Source organism: Rattus norvegicus, chromosome 5 (assembly GCF_036323735.1).
Source record: "Rattus norvegicus strain BN/NHsdMcwi chromosome 5, GRCr8, whole genome shotgun sequence".
Lineage (NCBI taxonomy): Eukaryota > Metazoa > Chordata > Mammalia > Rodentia > Muridae > Rattus > Rattus norvegicus.
Genome location: NC_086023.1, coordinates 21699650 through 21719572, shown reverse-complemented (window position 1 = coordinate 21719572; position 19923 = coordinate 21699650). Strand labels below are relative to the sequence as shown.

The 19923-nt window shown below is 39.7% G+C and overlaps 1 protein-coding gene across 8 annotated transcripts in view; it reads left to right on the top strand.

Annotated features, from left to right (window-relative positions):
- Nucleotides 1-19923, top strand: part of Plag1 (PLAG1 zinc finger) — a 54676-nt gene extending 34753 nt beyond the window's left edge. For 2 of the 8 annotated variants that reach the window (XM_008763525.4, XM_063287275.1), the window contains 4 exons: nt 1162-1266; nt 8738-8837; nt 13007-13365; nt 13880-19923. In XM_008763525.4, the coding sequence (XP_008761747.1) occupies nt 13124-13365; nt 13880-15137 (1500 nt within the window). In that variant the 5' untranslated portion in view covers nt 1162-1266; nt 8738-8837; nt 13007-13123 and the 3' untranslated portion in view covers nt 15138-19923. Of the gene's footprint in view, nt 1-1161; nt 8838-13006; nt 13366-13879 lie in introns of those variants that run through there. The other 6 variants (XM_063287277.1, XM_063287274.1, NM_001008316.2 and 3 more) reach the window with 6 other exon arrangements.

The following is a 19923-nucleotide window of genomic DNA, read 5'->3' as shown; positions in this document are numbered from 1 at the left end:
GGAGCCGCACTGTCCTTGTTCCAGCCCTTGGAAAATGTGTGAGCAACATTATACAAAATCAGCAGGCATCTTAGACCAGTGCTGATGGTTCTAACCCATCGCCCTCCACCTGCACACACCTTTTGAGGGGTAGAGAGTTTCCTAAGGGAACATTCTTCAAGGCAAGTCATGAGAAATGAATAGTATTTCCCTCCTGGGACTTACTATGGCACTTGTATAATGTTGTTTCTCACCGATCTCACCAGCACCACCACATGGCAGTATTTACTAACTGGACCAAAGATAGGCACTAGTTTGCACACTCCTACAGAGCAGAGATCGCATCTGTCAGTACCCATGGCGATTCAGATCAGCACTGTGAGTAGCAAGTGTTGGTAATATTTACTACTGTCAGTGTCAGATACTCATCTTAATAGGGTGGAAACTGTATAGAACTGGGTATTGGCTCTCCTTTCCAGATAAAGCAGATGATTTTCTATGTAGAACTTGGGGCTTCCCTTTTCTGTCCTGATTATGCTCCTAGAGGTCCTTCATAAATTGTAGCCATGGGATACCAAGGCTAACGGCATACATGGTGTACTTCAGGACACATTTTGGTTTTCTTCCTATATTGTTGATGGTGGATCTGGCCCAAAGAACTCACATAAGATACACAATACTCCTGGGATGAGCTGAAGGAAGAGTTGTGTCCCTGCTTCGCCTCCACCTTGCACTCTTTCTGAGGTCACTCACTCACGGGGCACAATTTTTCCTTAGTCTTTGCTCAGAACAAGAACGAGATGACAGGAGACCTTTTCAAAAATGTTCTGGAGAAGACTGGATGTGTTTAGAATATATAAAAAGGAAGTAAATGATCAACTTGAAAAATACCAGCAAACATAAGAATAGCTGACTTAAATACAAATAATGTAGATAAATGTGATATTTCAAAGGAAAATATATAAGTTGTAAATAATCATTTGTTTACTTTTCACTTTCTAATATAAATATTTTGTTTTACATTTGCTTCTAACAGGATTTAAGATTGATCCACTCTATAATAAAGTACAAGCAATAAGTGCTAGTGAATGAAAAGTAATCTGGTTGATATGATAATAATAATCATTAACCAGATTGATCCTGACTTTGAGAATTTCAAACTAATTCTTCTTTTCTTTCTAGGTTGCCTCTCAGTGCTGCCTTGGTGGTATTGGGCACCCAGAATGCTTCAGTCTGTAATGATCTATTAATAAGGTGGCCTAACTAGAGTTTGCAGCAGGGTCTCAGGTAGGTGGTTTTTATCATTATATGGCATGATTTTCAAAGTGATCAGTTATTCCATATCCATACTTATGTGCACTACAATAGTAAAAACTTTGAAAAGCATGCCACATAATAAGCATGCCAGCTAGGCTCTTCGGGCTTGCCAGTGTGCACTGGTTTACAAGATGTCGGTAAAATCTATGCTCTGTAATCAGCCAAGAACAACCGTCTTCCTTCAGAATAGAAAGCTTCAATAAAGTTTGGGTTTTTTCCTCCTCTTGGAGACCACAGATGAGCTCACAAGCTCTTGATCTTCTGAATATCACTGAATGGTAAACTACCCCATGGAACCACTGTGTTCATGTGCTGAGAGGATCTTAACTGTGGTCAGATCGAGGTCTGTACCCAGAGTACAGAGCCCAGTGTGACCAGAGCAACTTCCAACCTTTGCTGGAAAGAGGACACACAAAAGCACCTAGAGTTCCAATGGTAGTTATAACTCAGTGGCACAGAATCAAGGTTTAGTGATATTTGGAAACCCAAGCACACGTGGATTTGAGCCAGGTAAGTCTGTCAGTGCAACCTCCAGCACAAGGCTGGAATTTAGAGACCAGGACTCCATATTCTAGGGTAAGGAGACTGGAAACAGCAAAAGTGGTTACTCAGCAGACTCAAACCCCTAACCTGGTCATCTATGGTGGTCAGCCCCAACCCTCAGGAAACTAGGCCTTGGGCTGAGATCTAAACAGGACCTTAGAAACATGAAGAAAGCTTAACAATTAAATTAAAGGAACACAAATTAGTCTTAATAAGTACATTCTATAAAGAGTAAAATCAAGTTAGCATAAAATTTTAGCCACCTATATACAACAAATATTTTTCATAAAATTGCTAATGATTATTTTAGTTCTATGGATTATCTATTTTTAAGATTCATTTCTTTGTTTGTTTGTTTATATGAGTACACTGTAGCTGTCTTCAGACACACCAGAAGAGGATATCAGGTCCCATTGCAGATGGTTGTGAGCCACCATGTGGTTGCTGGAAATTGAACTCAGGACCTCTGAAAAACTAGTCAGTGCTCTTAACCACTGAACCATCTCTCCAGCCCATGAGTTATCTTTTAAATGAAGTATTTTTGTATTAATGAAGTATTTTTAAATTATAGGGGCTTTTTAGGGTTTTCAAAATTTCATACATGTACACAATGTATCATATCTACCTACACTCCTATACATGTACACAATGTATCATGTCTACCTACATTCCTATACATGTACACAATGTATCACGTCTAACCACACTCCTCTAACTCCTATACATGTACACAATGTATCACATCTACCTACACTCCCCAATTCCAGTTCGCCCCAGGACTGCCTCCCTATGTTGTGGCCTCCTTTTAGAATTATTTGCCATTTTAGGCCACTGAATACAATTAGTATGAAGCTATCTTTAGTAGCTGGAAAAAGGAAAAATACTAACTTTTTTGAACTGTGCTCTGTTTCTACAAATTTTACCTTTTTTCATCTCCTTGAATTGTAATCAGTTAATTTTTTACTCCAATACTGTCAGTGTCATCCTCATATCTTAATCTTATATAAAACATGTTCTCTGTAAGGGATTTGGAATTTTGCTTTGTAGATTTTCCCCCCACAATCTGAATTCATGTGCTTACGGGGTTACTAGGACAGAACACCTGGAAAGCCCACCAGTTAATTTTCAAGCCTGTTTAGTTTGAGTAGCATGTGTCTGAATCCCTTGCCTTCACGATGCCTAGTCAGGGCTGCTTCATAGGATGTGGAAGGAGCATAGCCATCAGGTGGCTATATTGGGCATCATCCCAGTTCCTACCCCTCTGTGAAAGCACAGTAACTATTTAACTGTGCTGGGCTTTTTTCTAATCTTGCTTTACAACCCATTGGGATTTCCAGAGCTCACAACATATTTCCCCTGATTGCTTTGATTCCTGAAACCCTACTACAGTTTTTCTCAATAAGTATTTATCAGTGGAAAGCAGATGTAGTGTCACACATCTATAATCCCAGCACTCAGAAGGCAGAGGCAGGCAGATGGATCTCTGTGAGCTCAAGGCCAGCCTGGTCTACAACTTGAATTCCAGGACAGCCAGGGATATTACACAGAGAACCCCTGGATGGATGGATGGATGGATGGATGGATGGATGGATGGATAGATAGATAGATAGATAGATAGATAGATAGATAGATAGGCAGGCAGATAGATAGGCAGACAGACAGACAGACAGACAGACAGACAAAATTTATCAGATTACTGCTACATGGCAGGACAACAATGATTTGGGGTAAAGGATTCAATCACTGAAAGATGGTTTTCAAATGGATTGGTTAGGGAATACAACTGTCATGTCCCTTGATGATGTTGCTCAGAACTAATCTGTTTACCTCAGTGATGTGGTAATAAAAAGAAGTCTTGTTTCTAGGTGTGACTTCATCCTTGACAGCCACAGTGTAGCACAGAGTGACAGGCTGTGGCAGTTGCAGAGCTGAGTTTTCCTGAGTCCTGGACTCTGTCCGTGCATTTCATGTTCCTTGAGCATCACCATGCTCCCTGGCAGTGTTCCTACCTCCTCACACCACACAGACTGCATGTATGGGTGCACACTGCTTTACGATAGCTTAACACTGATTTCCACACGAACATGTTTAACTAAGATGATACTTAACCCTTTCTCACATTCCATCCGCTCTCTACCTTTTTCTGAACTTACCCACAGATTCGATGTGACTGCCTGAGAGTTCACATATGAAGCCTGGATTTTGTTTCTGTGATTTGAATTGTGCAGTAATTACTCATTCTAGGAGGCATACCCTAAATGTTTAAGGGCTTCAGTATGTTACAGTAGTTGGTGTCAGAAGCCCTTGTGGTACCCCAGCAACTCACTCAGCCTATGGCAGTAACAGTGAGCTCATTACAAGTTGAGAATGTGTCTTGCGGGCTTCCTCCTTTCTGATGTAGCTACATGGTAAACATGGAAATGTTTTGTGCATGTTTAGAAGCTCAGAACATTCTGTAAAGAGAGTTACTTGTGTTGATGAGACATTCTCACTCTATACTGTTACAGACACAGTTATCCACTCCTGCTGCTTGCTGCTCTCACCTCCCCTCTCACAGCTCCTCTTTTGCTTCCTGTTTGCAAGGACTGATTTCCCTACATGGAGAGAGTGATGCCTAGTATACTCCGTGCGCCTTAGTTTTCATGGAGTGTCTCTCGTACACATACGGCATAAATGCTGTCTCCTGAGTTACAGCTCACTAATCCTCTACCTCACTAGCCTTTTTACTCTGTAATATAAATCACCAAAGGGAGGATTTGAGTAGGAAAATCTCATTTGTTTGCTTTGTCCATGTTCTTGGGTGGCCAGCATTCTATGCGGGCCGTCTAGAACATGTGTGACCAGAATGTGACCACCGAAGAGTGGGGAGAGTTTCTGAGAATTTTGCAGTGCCAACTTTGAAATCTCTTGACATTTCCCTACCTGTCCTTCAAAAACAGAAAGGATGAGCTATTTCCTTCACATTTCTTAAGGTTCTGATCCACTTTAAGTATAAGATGCTTCTAGACATAATTAGGGCTAGTTTTGTGGTAAAGTTGAAAAAGATTATCCTAGAACTATATTCTTCAAAAACTAATACAAAAAATCAAATGTAGAAAAAGGCATCCTCAAGTTTACTGATTAAGTATGTCTAACGTAGGAAAGTAAATACTGTGGTCTTGCTCTAGTCTCAGGACTGAGTTCTTGAGGACCCATAATTCAGGTGAGTTAAGTACACATCCTGCTTTCCAGTGGGCTTTCTGCTCCTCTGTTCTCTGTTGATCTCGCTAACTCCACCCAGGAGTCTCACCATCTTTCCTGCTTCAGCCCACGCAGGTACCAGGCATGTTTTCACTCTAAGAATTTTTGTTAAGAGTGGAGATGAATTGATGCCGTCTACTCATGCCAATTAATTCTGTAAAAATACCGTCAGTCAGAGCATGCTAGCAAAGTGGCTATTTTGCATAGCTTTTAAGTTACTATAAGTGCTAGTATTTATCTTACTCGAATGTGTATTGTCTTCTGTCTGCTACCGTGATGAGTAAGCTTATAGGTCATTATGTTAGTGGTAAGCACTTACTCTGTTTTAATCTTTCTTGTTCATTCAACAGTTACTTTACTGTCATTTATGGGAAACAGCAGTGACTAAAACTGGCCTGAGCCTGCCCTGAGCTGCCTACAGTTGACTGCTCATTCTCTGAAGGTCTTTTTTTTTGTTTGCTTGATTTTGGCATTTGTTTTTAATTTTTTGACAGTCTAATATATGTATTGAATGCATTTCGAACATACCCCATTACCCTTTCTTAGGTTTTTGTAAATTCAAGATAGTTAATTTTTTCTTCATTAGCAAGCAACTCTATAGAATGGGAGCTAACTGATGAGAATGTCCGAGTTAGGATCAATGATGTTTTAAAGCAATGTTCTTAATATGGTGGTGCGTCTCCTTCAAAGTTGTAGTTAGCTGTGTAATCTAGTTCATCTCCTAGGTAGTCTTCAAGATTCTATTAGTGTCTCATACATTAAAAAACGTTACCACTGCTAAGCTTCCTTCTGTGATCTACCCTGATGGAAATGTTTTAAGCACTTGTTGATATTTTTCTGAATTGTGAACTAATGGTATGTTATAATTAGTATAAGGAAAAGCAAAGCCTTGGTGATTGATAACATTTGCTCTTAGCAAAATCTGACTTTTAAAAGTGAAAAAACTATTAATGCCGGTAAGTATTGTTCAAAACTCATAACTGTTGACAGTGCAACTCTCAGAACCTGAGACATCCAATTAAAAGCAAAAACCAAAATAAAAGCCCTGTTTCACTGTACACCCAACCTTTGGCTGACACCTCATAGAAGTTGGTTTCAATGGACCCTCTGACGTGCAATGTATTTGCTTGTTATTTTCCTCCATGAACCACTGTTTCCCCGAGAGTAAGAGTCAGCATAAGAAGATGAACCTTTATGTCCAAGCGTACGCCCTTCCCTCTTCTCCCACTCCTTTCTATTGGATGCAGAATCACCTTTGGAATGGGGTAGAGGCGGTGTCTGCTTAGATCCCAGCGGCAGCTGGGGTATAGTATTCTGAAACACTTCACTGTGGAGCAGTGTAGAGGGGTGTCTGTAGTCTCTGCCTTCCTTCACAGTTTCTCAGACAAAGGCAAGGCAGAATGCCCATCACTCGTATGATCAGTCTTTGATCAATTAACCAGAAACGAAAAACATAAATTAAGGATTTTACCCCTTTAGACGTTTTAGAGCAGTAATGAGATTTCTTCCCCCACCGCTGCCTTGAGCACATGAAAGAGAGTACACAGATAACTTCGGTTAACATTTATCTAGGGTTATAGGAATATAAACTGTATTTAACGTTTATGTTTATTCTGTCAAAAAATAATTCTAATCAACTCTTGACATCCTGTGTCTTGGGGAAAATGACCAGTTCTTTGAAATTATTTCACAACCAATAAAAAATTCAAAGTAAGATAAAAATTTAGAGAAATTAATCATAATTTAGGAGTTATATTTTAAGATAAAGTAATTTAATGTGATCGCTTTATTTACAATTTTATTTCTGACTATAAGATATCCAGTATCTGACTATAAGACTGTAGACACCTTCATTTATGCATTGTTTGAAATACTTAGTTGCCAAAGCATTGCTGTTATAAAATGTCACCGTACAAATAAGCATAGATAGAATTTTATGAATACACAAATTTATTATTTGCCTGTCAGTTTAGTGTTAGATTTAATTCTGCTCAAATCATCCACTCAGAATTGCTAATTATTTTAATGCTTAATTAAATTATTTAAAAATTTACCTTGCAAATTGTCTTTCAGACTTTTTTAATTCTTTCTTTTTGGAGATTTTATTTGGAAGTTCTCATAGAAAAATAACACAGAACCGTCTTCTGATTCTTTAAGTGTAGTGACAACATTTATCCACACACAGGTTGGTTTGCTAATCTGCCCTTGTCATAGATTATAATACAACATAAGTGAAGTGGGAGTCTAAGACCGAAGTCTCATTTTGACCACACAGATGCCATCACATAGTTCAGGATCAGTGACGACAGATAGAGCTCTCTTGGGTCACTGACTGCAGGGGTGAGATGAATATGAAAACCCTCTATGAAGTATTTGCATTATCCAGATAACAGTATATAAAGTGATCTTTCATATTTATAATTACCATATCAAACATTCAGTGTATGTCCTGGGCAAGTAAGTATTTACAAAGCCAATTTTGCTATTTTGCAATTTTGATGTTCTTCCACTTATGCATGTCCTGTGCTGTATAAAAATGGGGCTTTTGCTTGAACTTTTAAAGGTGTCTGTTTTATCTAAAATTTTATTTTTCTTTTAAACCATAAGAATATACTGGTTTCTGATATACACTCAGTAATTTTGTAATGATGCTTGAATGTCCTCTCTTAAATATTTTTGTTGCATATCATCCTTACCTATCATCAAATTCTGAAAGAATTTTATTTAAGGAAATACTGTTAGATTGTTACACAATATTAGAAGTTCTTTAACCTACTCTGTCATTGACATATCCTTTTGTTACTGATTTCTAAGTATTTGATTTATATTATTTCTCTCAAGTTTTTCAAATTAATACTTCTGAATAATTAATTAAAATAATCACAGGTTACTAACTACTGTTTGCCTTGTATTCTTTGTAATAATTGTAGGTCTTTTTGACTTTACATCATTGTTATTCTTGCCTTTTCTTTCCTTTGTGAACATTAACATAGTTTATATGTGTGCTGTCAGTCTGCTAAGGACCTTGCTACTAAGAAGCACCTTAAAGCTATCTTTAAGATTTCTCAACAGTGGTCTCAGTCAACAAACATTGCCGTTTCCCTGATACCTGCCTCCTGCAGCAGACCTGTACTTAACTTCCCTCGCATGACAGCAGAGTGGTTGCTCCGTTCCAGCCATCCTTAGCCATTCTTTAGTTTAAGTTGGCAGATCTGCAAGTAGCGTAAGGGGGGTTCTAAGAAGCCCCAGTCACAACTGTGGCAGTGTGGGTGGCAGTACTGTAATCAGGAGGAAACTGAGTTCTATTAAGCTCAATGAATTTTTATCTGTTTTGTTTACAGTCCGTAACTCTTGCTTAGATTTCTTTTTTATTAACAAGTGGGGAGCCATTCAGCATCACAAATTGACATTTTTTTCTAGGTAATACTACTTTTCTTTTTATCTGCGAATTTATTTGGTCATGTAAAGTGTGCTTTCAACTAATCAAAACAAGCAATTGGTGGGAATTAATGCACGACTCACCAGCAATGTGGAATGTGAGCATGCGCTATGAAATTGCAGTTTGCTCACGCTTTCTTCCTGCATCTGCCCTCGAGTTTCATTTACATTGTGGTCCATTCCTCTTCTTCTTCTTTTTTTTTTTTTAACCTCTTTGTAGATTGGCCAAAATGGGAAGGGATGGATTCTGCTCTCTTCCACGAAGAGTTAATGGGACTGGCTAAGATCAAAGTCTGAGGCTTTTTTCCATCACTAATCAGGTATGTATTGAATAAAAATCACTTTTTCTATGCATGTGCCTTTAAAGTATTTGTTGATAAACATGTTACAAATATAATTTTTATTAGACATTAAGTTCACAACATTATATTGATCCTAAAATTGTAAATGTACCTATGATACGTAACTTGAATTTTGTAATGGATTAAAGTATAAAAGCATTATCAGCCATGAAAACTTTCAGCTGGTCTTAGAAAAGTGTAATATTTGGTATCAGTGCAATTCCTCATTGCTCAGTCTGTACATCCAGATACAATCCATTTGCTATATTATATTGAATATCACCAAGTTAATGTGATCAAAAGCGTGTATGTTGTTTCATGGTGCCCTTTTAGTATTTTGGCGGGGAGTAGTCACATTAAAGTTGCTTTTGTCTTCTGGAATTCTCAACATCACAACTATGTTGTTACAGTGGTGATTATCACCAGTTTTCAAGCCTACTTATTAGACACCTTGCATTCCCTTTTGATTTGGCAATTGGAAAATGATTGACTTGTGCACAATCTAAATAAGCATCAAGTGAGGAAATCACAATGAAAATTAAAGCTCTGCACTGAATTACTGTCATTACTTGTCTGAAGAGTGGCTGTTTACCCCTAAATAGGAGGGACACAAAGCATCTCTCTCTTTAATAAGCTCATAACAGGAAAAGGTGAGCTTCAGAAAACCCACAGCCATAGCTAACAGCAGCATCAGTGCTGTGATATCATAGCTAACAGCAGCATCAGTGCTGTGATATCATAGCTAACAGCAGCATCAGTGCTGTGATATCATAGCTAACAGCAGCATCAGTGCTGTGATATCATAGCTAACAGCAGCATCAGTGCTGTGATATCATAGCTAACAGCAGCATCAGTGCTGTGACACCATAGCTAACAGCAGCATCAGTGCTGTGACACCATAGCTAACAACTGCATCAGTGCTGTGAGATCATAACTAACAATGGCATCAGTGCTGTGACATCAGAGCCAACTACTGCATCAGTACTGTGACATCATAGCTAACAGCAGCATCAGTGCTGTGAGATCAGAGCTAACTGCTGCATCAGTGCTGTGACGCCGTAGCTAACTACTGCATCAGTGCTGTGACATCAGAGCTAACAGCAGCATCAGTGCTGTGACATCAGAGCTAACTACTGCATCAGTGCTGTGATACCATAGCTAACAACTGCATCAGTGCTGTGACATCAGAGCTAACTACTGCATCAGTACTGTGACATCAGAGCTAACAACTGCATCAGTGCTGTGACATAGCTAACGGCAGCATAAGTGCTGTGACATCATAGCTAACAACTGCATCAGTACTGTGACATCAGAGCTAACAACTTCATCAGTGCTGTGACATCATAGCTAACAACTGCATCAGTGCTGTGACATCAGAGCTAACTACCCCATCAGTACTGTGAGATCATAACTAACAATGGCATCAGTACTATGATGTCATAGATAACTGCATCAGTGCTGTGACATCATAGCTAATAACTGTATTAGTACTATGACATCATAGCTAAGACCTGTATCATGGCTGTGACATAATAGCTAACAGCTGTATCACTGCTGTGATAAATATCAAAGCTAACAGCAGCATCAGTACTATGACATCATAGCTAACAACTGCATCAGTGCTGTGACATCAGAGCTAACAACTGCATCAGTGCTGTGACGTAAGAGCTAGCAGCTGCATCAGTGCTGTGATGTAAGAGCTAGCAGCTGCATCAGTGCTGTGATGTAAGAGCTAGCAGCTGCATCAGTGCTATGATGTAAGAGCTAACAGCTGCATCAGTGCTGTGACGTAAGAGCTAGCAGCTGCATCAGTGCTGTGATGTAAGAGCTAACAGCTGCATCATGCTGTGATGTAAGAGCTAACAGCTGCATCAGTGCTGTGACATAAGAGCTAGCAGCTGCATCAGTGCTGTGATGTAAGAGCTAACAGCTGCATCAGTGCTATGATGTAAGAGCTAGCAGCTGCATCATGCTGTGATGTAAGAGCTAGCAGCTGCATCAGTGCTGTGACGTAAGAGCTAGCAGCTGCATCAGTGCTGTGATGTAAGAGCTAACAGCTGCATCATGCTGTGATGTAAGAGCTAACAGCTGCATCAGTGCTGTGACGTAAGAGCTAGCAGCTGCATCAGTGCTGTGATGTAAGAGCTAACAGCTGCATCAGTGCTATGATGTAAGAGCTAACAGCTGCATCAGTGCTGTGACGTAAGAGCTAGCAGCTGCATCAGTGCTGTGACGTAAGAGCTAGCAGCTGCATCAGTGCTGTGATGTAAGAGCTAGCAGCTGCATCAGTGCTATGATGTAAGAGCTAGCAGCTGCATCAGTGCTGTGATGTAAGAGCTAGCAGCTGCATCAGTGCTGTGGCATCAGCTAACACCTGAACGAATGCTGCGATACTGGTTGCATCATATCATTTGTAAACTGCAAGAGGAACTTGCTGATATTTAGAACAGTGCAAAGGCCTGCATCTGTCTTCCAGAGAAGAAACTGTATGTCTTCACCTTACCTGAATGCTGTACTGCTTTAATCAAAATAGTGGCTTACCGTTGTTTTGTTTGCTTAGGGACAGCTGCTGTGCTAAAGTACAAAAAGATGTAACACAATTAAATGTTACCAAATGTAGGTATTTAGAATTCCTGAAAATTTTTAATTCAAGTTGTAAAAGTAAGTGTAACAGATCTAATTGTGTAAAGGCATGTGTCAATCTAACACCAGTATATAGGCAAGATAAAGAAGTTGGTTCTTTTCTTTAAAATACATATAAAATGGCGGATTCTTCCCTTCTGCCCTCTGGTATCTGGGCCTCAGCTTCTTCCTTGGACTCATTAATTGATAAGACATTTAACTCTATTTTTTAGTCGGATCCTTTTAAAAGAGATTATGTGTGCTAACATTTCTGTGATCTATTGGAAAAACTCCTCTAAATTACCTTCAGAAACATAACTCAGTGGTTCTCAACCTGTGGGTCAAGACCTCCACCGGAGTCACATGTCAAATATTTACACCATGATTCATAACAGTAGCAAAATTAGAGTTCCTAAGTAGCAAGGAAAATAATTTTATTGTTGGGGGACCACCATATATGCGGAACTGTATTAAAGAGTCACAGCGTTAGGAAGGTTGAGAACCACTGATTTAATTTAGACAGCAGTAGAATCTTCAAGGAGTTGATTTTCCTAGTCTGGGAAATAGAGTCAATTATAGTTACTATTTCTTACCTGTGGGGGTGTCTATTTAGTTTTAATTATTTCATTTTTACAATAAACCCTTCCTTATACAATATGCACATTTCATTCTTTGTCACAGCATTAATCATGAATTAAAATTCTGACACACCTTTGGCCAACCCGGAATACCTCTGGGAGGTTGTATCCTAGAACAGGTGCTCCACAGCCGTGCCACACTTGGGTTCAGGCATGTCAAAGCGATCCCTTCTCTTGAAGCGGCCTAATGGCTCTGGCTTTTCAACTTTAGAGCACCTAGTAAGAATAATCTCTCTGACGTAAAGGCAGCTGAGGGAAACTGACCGACCTCCACAAATGACAAGGATCCTCATCTTTCGCCTCATGCCATGCAAAGGTTTTACCATTTCAAGAATATCTGTTATGAAAATATGTCATTCTGCTCTTGATCAGAGGCCCTTAGAGCGTCATAGTGCTGGTTTAAAGGGTCAGGTCTCACTCAGGGCAGTGAACCCTCTAGCATCTGGGCTTCAGCTTCTTCCACAGACTCAGTGTTTGCAAAATGTCAAGTGCTCTAAGTGCCTGTAGTTCATGTGACCCATGTGCACAGAATGACGTGCACAGATTGAAGTGGGTGTTCAACCGGAAGATATGTTTTCTAATTCCTGATGAAAACTGAAGTTTCTGGTGCCACCTTTGGAACAATGCTTTGAGAGTTGCTGAATTCAGTTCTGTTGTGCCTAAGTACAGCGTTTGTCAGGTGGAATTTCGGGGTATGTATAAACTGTTCATTCTGAGCAATGCATTTATATTTGTTTTGGAAAATACCAAGAAACCTACAGATATTACATTGGACCAGCTGAATCCATTTTATGGTTTCTTTTTTTAATTCAAAAGCATCACAAAGCAAGTAATTTTTTAAAAATTGAGTTTAGTTACAAACTAGTTGTTTCTTATTTTTTTTTCCAGTCCCTTTTTGCTTTCTTTTACGACCACATGAAACTTGAGAAGCCACCTAAAGCTAAATCACTTAGTGGAGTTGGGCAGTTCCCAGGTGTCCAACGAGAAGGCCTGGTTTAGGCTGCGATGGCCACTGTCATTCCTGGTGATTTGTCAGAAGTAAGAGATACCCAGAAAGCCCCTTCAGGGAAACGTAAGCGTGGTGAAAGCAAACCAAGAAAAAACTTTCCTTGCCAACTGTGTGACAAGGCCTTTAACAGTGTTGAGAAATTAAAGGTTCACTCCTTCTCTCACACGGGAGAGAGGCCCTACAAGTGCACACACCAAGACTGCACCAAGGCCTTTGTTTCTAAGTACAAATTACAAAGGTACTACACTCTATTTGTCTTTCAGATTATCCTTTCTCTTGTGTTGGCCATCTGAAGCCATTGTAAGTGTATGTATATCAGAATACACATTTCTCAGCTGATTTGCAGAGAGGGAATGTTAAGTAGATAGATATTGGCTAGCTTGCACTATTTTAAATCACATACATTTGTGTTAGTGTCTTTGAATTTTTTTTAAGTAAATTGCTTAATGAGAGTAGAATTTCCATTTATGGAGAGAAAATTTCTACATGGAAAGGATGTGGACAGTACAAGAGTATGTTCAGTCTTGCTTGCTTACTTTTGTAATGAGAGCTAAAAACCAGTCAACACTAAAGTGGCGATTAGATGGCTCAAGTTTTGCAGTGTATTAACTATCCTGTGGTGTGTGTTAGTTAGGTAGATCCTTTATTGAGAGAGCTGTGTCTTAGCATTAGTAGACTATCTGGCCATTTTAAAAGTGAATACATACCTTTCTGCTAAGATAATCACTCACAGAATATATCTATGTTTAAAGGCACATGGCTACTCACTCTCCTGAGAAAACCCACAAGTGTAATTATTGTGAGAAAATGTTTCACCGGAAAGACCATCTGAAGAACCACCTCCATACACACGACCCCAACAAAGAGACTTTTAAATGCGAAGAGTGTGGCAAGAGCTACAACACCAAGCTTGGGTTTAAGCGACACTTGGCCTTGCACGCTGCCACCAGTGGCGACCTCACCTGCAAGGTGTGTTTGCAGACTTTTGAGAGCACAGGTGTGCTCCTAGAGCACCTGAAATCTCACGCAGGCAAGTCCTCTGGGGGCGTGAAAGAGAAAAAGCACCAGTGTGAGCACTGCGAGCGCAGGTTCTACACCCGGAAGGATGTTCGGAGACACATGGTGGTGCACACGGGAAGAAAGGACTTCCTCTGTCAGTACTGTGCACAGAGATTTGGACGAAAGGATCACCTCACTCGACACATGAAGAAGAGTCACAATCAAGAGCTTCTGAAGGTCAAAACTGAACCAGTCGATTTCCTGGACCCATTCACCTGCAACATGTCTGTGCCTATAAAAGATGAGCTCCTGCCGGTCATGTCCTTGCCTTCCAGCGAACTCTTGTCAAAGCCATTCACCAACACTTTGCAGTTAAACCTCTATAACACTCCATTTCAGTCCATGCAGAGCTCTGGGTCTACTCACCAAATGATAACAACTTTACCTTTGGGAATGACGTGCCCCATAGATATGGACACTGTTCACCCCTCTCATCATCTTGCTTTCAAATGCCCGTTCAGTTCTACCTCATACGCAATCTCTATTCCCGAGAAAGAACAGCCCTTAAAGGGGGAAATCGAGAGTTATCTGATGGAGTTACAAGGTGGCGCACCATCTTCATCCCAGGATTCTCAAGCATCATCGTCTAAGTTAGGGTTAGAGCCTCAGAGTGGCTCCCCAGACGATGGTGCTGGGGACCTCTCCCTGTCAAAGAGCTCTATCTCTATCAGTGACCCCCTGAACACACCAGCATTGGATTTCTCTCAGTTGTTCAATTTCATACCATTAAATGGTCCTCCTTACAATCCGCTCTCCGTGGGAAGCCTTGGGATGAGCTATTCCCAGGACGAGGCGCATTCTTCTGTTTCTCAGCTGCCCACACAAACACAGGATCTTCAGGATCCTGCGAACACAGTGGGCCTTGGCTCTCTGCACTCACTGTCAGCAGCTTTCACCAGCAGCCTAAGCTCAAGCACTACCCTGCCCCGTTTCCACCAGGCCTTTCAGTAGGGTCTGGGCCGAGGGATTCACCGGAGGTGCTTGTGCAGCCCCGCCTGCAAAGACCATTTATATTCTAGTGCCTACTTTAACACAACACAGAAACTTCTCCTTTTGTATAATATCAGGTTTTATGAAGCCAGTAAATAGGAATTAGCCTCTTTGATAAGCTTTGAAATGGTTCGTGTTTAACTACGTTTGCTGTTTCTCCTGATTTCCTGCCAGTTGTCATAGTCTCGGAGTTTTATTTCATAGAGGAGCGCCATTATTATCACTAAATTTTACAAGTCCTGTGTTCAAATTACTGTTAGACCTTAACATTCTCACTTTTGTCTAATAGCAATGGGCATTGGACTTTTTTTTTTTTGCAAATGTGCAGTACAATGTAAATCTTCTATGAAATGTGTGTGAAGAACTGAAGTGTTTCACATTTCTTTACTAGCCACTAAATGGATTCATAATCAAGTGTGTTTTAAATGAGTTAAGAATCCAGTTTGGGGAGAGTATAGTGGTTTCCTAAATACACCATCATTTGAGATCAATATATTTTGAAGACTGCTATTGTCTGGCTAAAATAAGAAGTTTCAGTATCTATTTAATAGAAACCTAGAGATGTTACGGGGTGTTCTGTGTTAGAACTAGCCCTCAGGCTGATTTGCCACATTTCAACCATCTTTCCGTTAACAGTGTGTGGCCTCGGAGTCTTCAGGATCAGTGTAGAAGTGTTCTGTTGTATGCCCTTCACCTTTCATACCCCAGGATGGCTTCACAATACCAGCATTCTTACTTTGCATGTTGGTCCAGTTAGTGCAGAGTCTTAGAACCATTGTGGGACAATAGACAGTAAATATATGAAGCCCAGAGTGGCTGGCTGCCTGAATCGTCGGGGTGATAGACTCCTCACCAGGAAGATGGATGTAAAACGTACAGCCAAACCCCAGCACTTGTCTAGAGAATGTCCACTGTTGCCAGAACTGAGAACTGGACTCCTATCGCATCACTTCTAAAACAGCAGTCTTGCCCGTGCGCCCTTGCTCAGTGCATATACATCTTTCCCTGCCGTGTTTGGATGGAGAACTTAAAAATTAAACACATCAAAAAGCAACTTGACGAGTTCCACAGTTTTACACCACCAAAAGTTGTTAAGAGCCCACTTTTACACATCTCCAGGAGACAGGAGGAATGTTAGAAATAAGTTGAATTTATAGAGGAAACAGAGGAAAATAAAGCAAACACCAAATGAATACGAATGCACCAAGGATGTGGTGCTCACTGAGCAAGGTAGCAATGGGCTTCCTCTTGTCAGACAGCCACCAAGAATGTCATCGGTAGCTCCGCGTATATCTTCCTAAGGGTTATTTGTGGCATCAACCTACGAGACTTACTAAGCACTTGTTAACACCTTATTCTGGACCCCTTCTGTTGGGGCAGGGAGTTTTATAGAAGAGTATATATCTCTTTAAAAAAAAAAAAAAGGAAGAAACTATTTTTTAATCTCTGAGCACTCGTTAGCCCTGGCTGGGGAAGCTTCTTCCCTTGTGTAAGGGCCAGTTATCACTGCATATTGTATTGTTTACCCATCACTCTAAGCATAAACAGATTACTGACTATGATGCATTATTTACAATGCCTGGGAGTAGTCTAAATTGAGAAGTGTAAACTGTCCTGTGAATGGGGCTTTCACTATATGTCATACACACGCCTAGTGCACTTCATAGAATCAGAGCTGCTCCCTAGAGGGCTCAAGCTCCTGGTTCTAACCCTAGAGCAGTAGTTTTTATACGTATGTATTTAAATTTTATTGTGAAAAATACATTTTATTAAAGAAAGTGTTCCAAAGGCATTAAAATTATATACGTTAATAAGGAAATACATTTTAACTCTTCAAGCTGCTCCTGAGCTGAGGGTGGGAGCGCACTCACTCAGAAAGTGGGCTCTTCGCATGACCGCTTCCTTAGTTTCTATGAAACCGATCACGTACCCTAATGTTCTAGTTGGATGATTAGTGTTCAATATTGCTTTAATCACCACTTTTAAAAGGAGAGGACATTTGGTGACAGAGCACAAGTAAATAAAAAAACCTATTATTATGTAGAGTTCACAGACACCACATATGAAAGCACTAGTTTATTCTATCTAAAAATTACTTAAGAAGTCACATTTATGACCTGAGACGTTGGCCTTCGTAGGCTGTATATATTTCACTGCTAATTGAAAAAAGGGAGTACCAGGATATATGAAATAAAGCATTTCGCAATGGGAATGGCGCCATATATGTGTGTGTGTGTATATATATATATATATGTATGTATATATATATATATAATAAATATATTTTTATCCTAATTCTTGCCCAGCGCAGAACTCTAATACACATCTTCCAGGGTACCAGTGTTAAAACGTAGAGTCTTACTTTCCTTTGTATGTACACCTCTTTGCCTGTTGCTGCCCCCACAGACTTGAATGACATTTCAAAGTAAGAGGGAAATAAGCAAATTCTTTTCGCTTTATTGACTGCAGTGGTCACTAAACCCTTTTTTGATAGATTTTATATTAAAAATCAGTCAGCTTTTTTATTTTCATTGCACAATGTTTTAACAGGAACGCAACACAGAATTGGCAACCCCTACCCCATGGAAAATACTGTCACTCGTTCTGTCTGAAGTAGGACTGCTTAGCAATAGGCCTTGCTAGTGCCCTTCTCATTCTCCATGGTCCTCGGGATTTCTGATAGTGCCTTAGCTTAAAAGAAAAGGGGTTAACATTAACTAAACAGTGTAGTGTAGAGTTTGGACCTCAGACAAGATGCTGGGCCCCGTTCATTTTGACTTCCACACATGTGTGTGCAGCTTCAGGAGTGTGAGCGCCTTTTCAGGAAAGGTCTGGCACTGTGAGCAATATAGTCCATTGATATTTACCAATAAATACCACCTCTGTAGTTAATGTCTCTTAAGCTTCCGTTTAAAATCCCGTTACTTGTTGAGGTTTCTAAAATGTAAGTTGCCTTGGCAGATCATGCACCAGTCTGTGTGCAGCTTTTTTCCCTTTTTAATTTCAGTTGGCGTTTCTTTCAAGCTGTGTGTGTTTGCCTATGTGTCGCTTGCGCTTTATTTTTCTAGTCATTTGTGGAATATAGTGATATATTGTGTTAATTTGGACAGTGACGGTTTTTTGAAACCATATACTGACTGAAACATGAGCCAGAGCTGATTGCTTTATTAAGCTAATAATGAATGTTATAGAGTACATATTTCAGGATCATTCATCTAGTGAGCAGTACACATATAGGCCAATTAAAAAAAAATAGAGCTTGGTCAACCTCTATACTTCACATACTACAAGATATAGCACTTTCAAAATGAACCTAAATTTCTACAGAAACTTTCCTATATGTTATGCCTTTTATTTTTAAGACTTATTATATTCATTTCAAGTGCCATTAGACGATATATCCGTAGGCCTTTGATATATAATGCTTTGTGTACAAAGAATAGTAGATGGTATTTTAAACAGGTACATTTTTACAGTGTTTTCCTATCGATTTGCTATATTGCACAGAATCAGTGTGTGTCCTTTCATAAGGTTTTACAATGGTTTATTTTTTTACAAGGTTTACGTATCTCAAAGCACACTGTCTTCCCAGTCCATAAGTAAGTTAAAAGATACCAGTTCACCCAAGTTGCTTCTAGCCTACTGCGATCCATGTGACATTGAAGGAGATCTTTGCAGTGTTGAATATTCGCCCTTCATGAAGGCAGGCTGGTTTTTTTTCCTGACAAATGAGTTCGTTGGTGAATTTGTCTCGTTTTACTCATGATGTCAGCAGCCGGGTCTACCACACAACATAGCTTGATTGTGTAAGCCTCCGTAAATACCTTAAATTGTATTGTACCCACAGAGCACTCCTCTGAGATTAAGCAAGCTAATGCCATCAGCCTTCATAGCAGGCACGGATCACCAATAAGCCTTTCTACAATGTTAGCAGCCCCTGGAGATGGAAGGCAGTGTCTTTTGATAAGTTATCTATCTCTATAGATGACACAGGATTATTACTGATGTATAAGACACTTCATTGTATAAGCTTCAGTGGTACAGATGAACCAGAATGAATGTCTGTCTTCTCAGAAGCCCTCCTTCAACGTTCTATGGGATCATGCTGCTACTGTCACTTGGGATACAACTCTTCATGGTGCTACAAACTTCTGTCTCATTCACTTGTATTTTTTTACCCATAGGAAAAGGACTCTATAGGTGTAAAGGTGTACAATATATTTTTATACTGTGACTTAAATTGTCATTAACAAACTTTTACACCACCACAGTGTACTCATGTGCGCTTGCAAAAGGAGATCTTGGATGTGCAAATGTTACCAGAACAAACCCAGCTTTTGTCCACAAGGTGACTGTAACTCAGAATGGAAAGTGAGCTTGACATAGGGTGTGGAGTGAAGAACATGCTATAAGTTACTAACAGCCCTTTGAATTTAACAAAAACTGGGAATCCATTAGAGAAATGGATTGCATCATGCCTGAACATAAGCTGACTGCTGAAATATTTTTTTTTAGCTAATGAAAAAGTGTTTGGACTAGTGTACTCTAAAAAATGTTTTAATGGTAAAGTTTTGAGTCAAATAGAAATGAAAAAAAATCTGCATTCCAGACTTAATTTTGTATATTTTTATTGCCTTTTAAATTGCTATTCTGTGATATTGGGAAATCAAGTGGCTTATCATGTATATCATGTACTTAAAATGTATTCACAAACTACTGTTGTATTTGTATAAAATATAGACAAAGA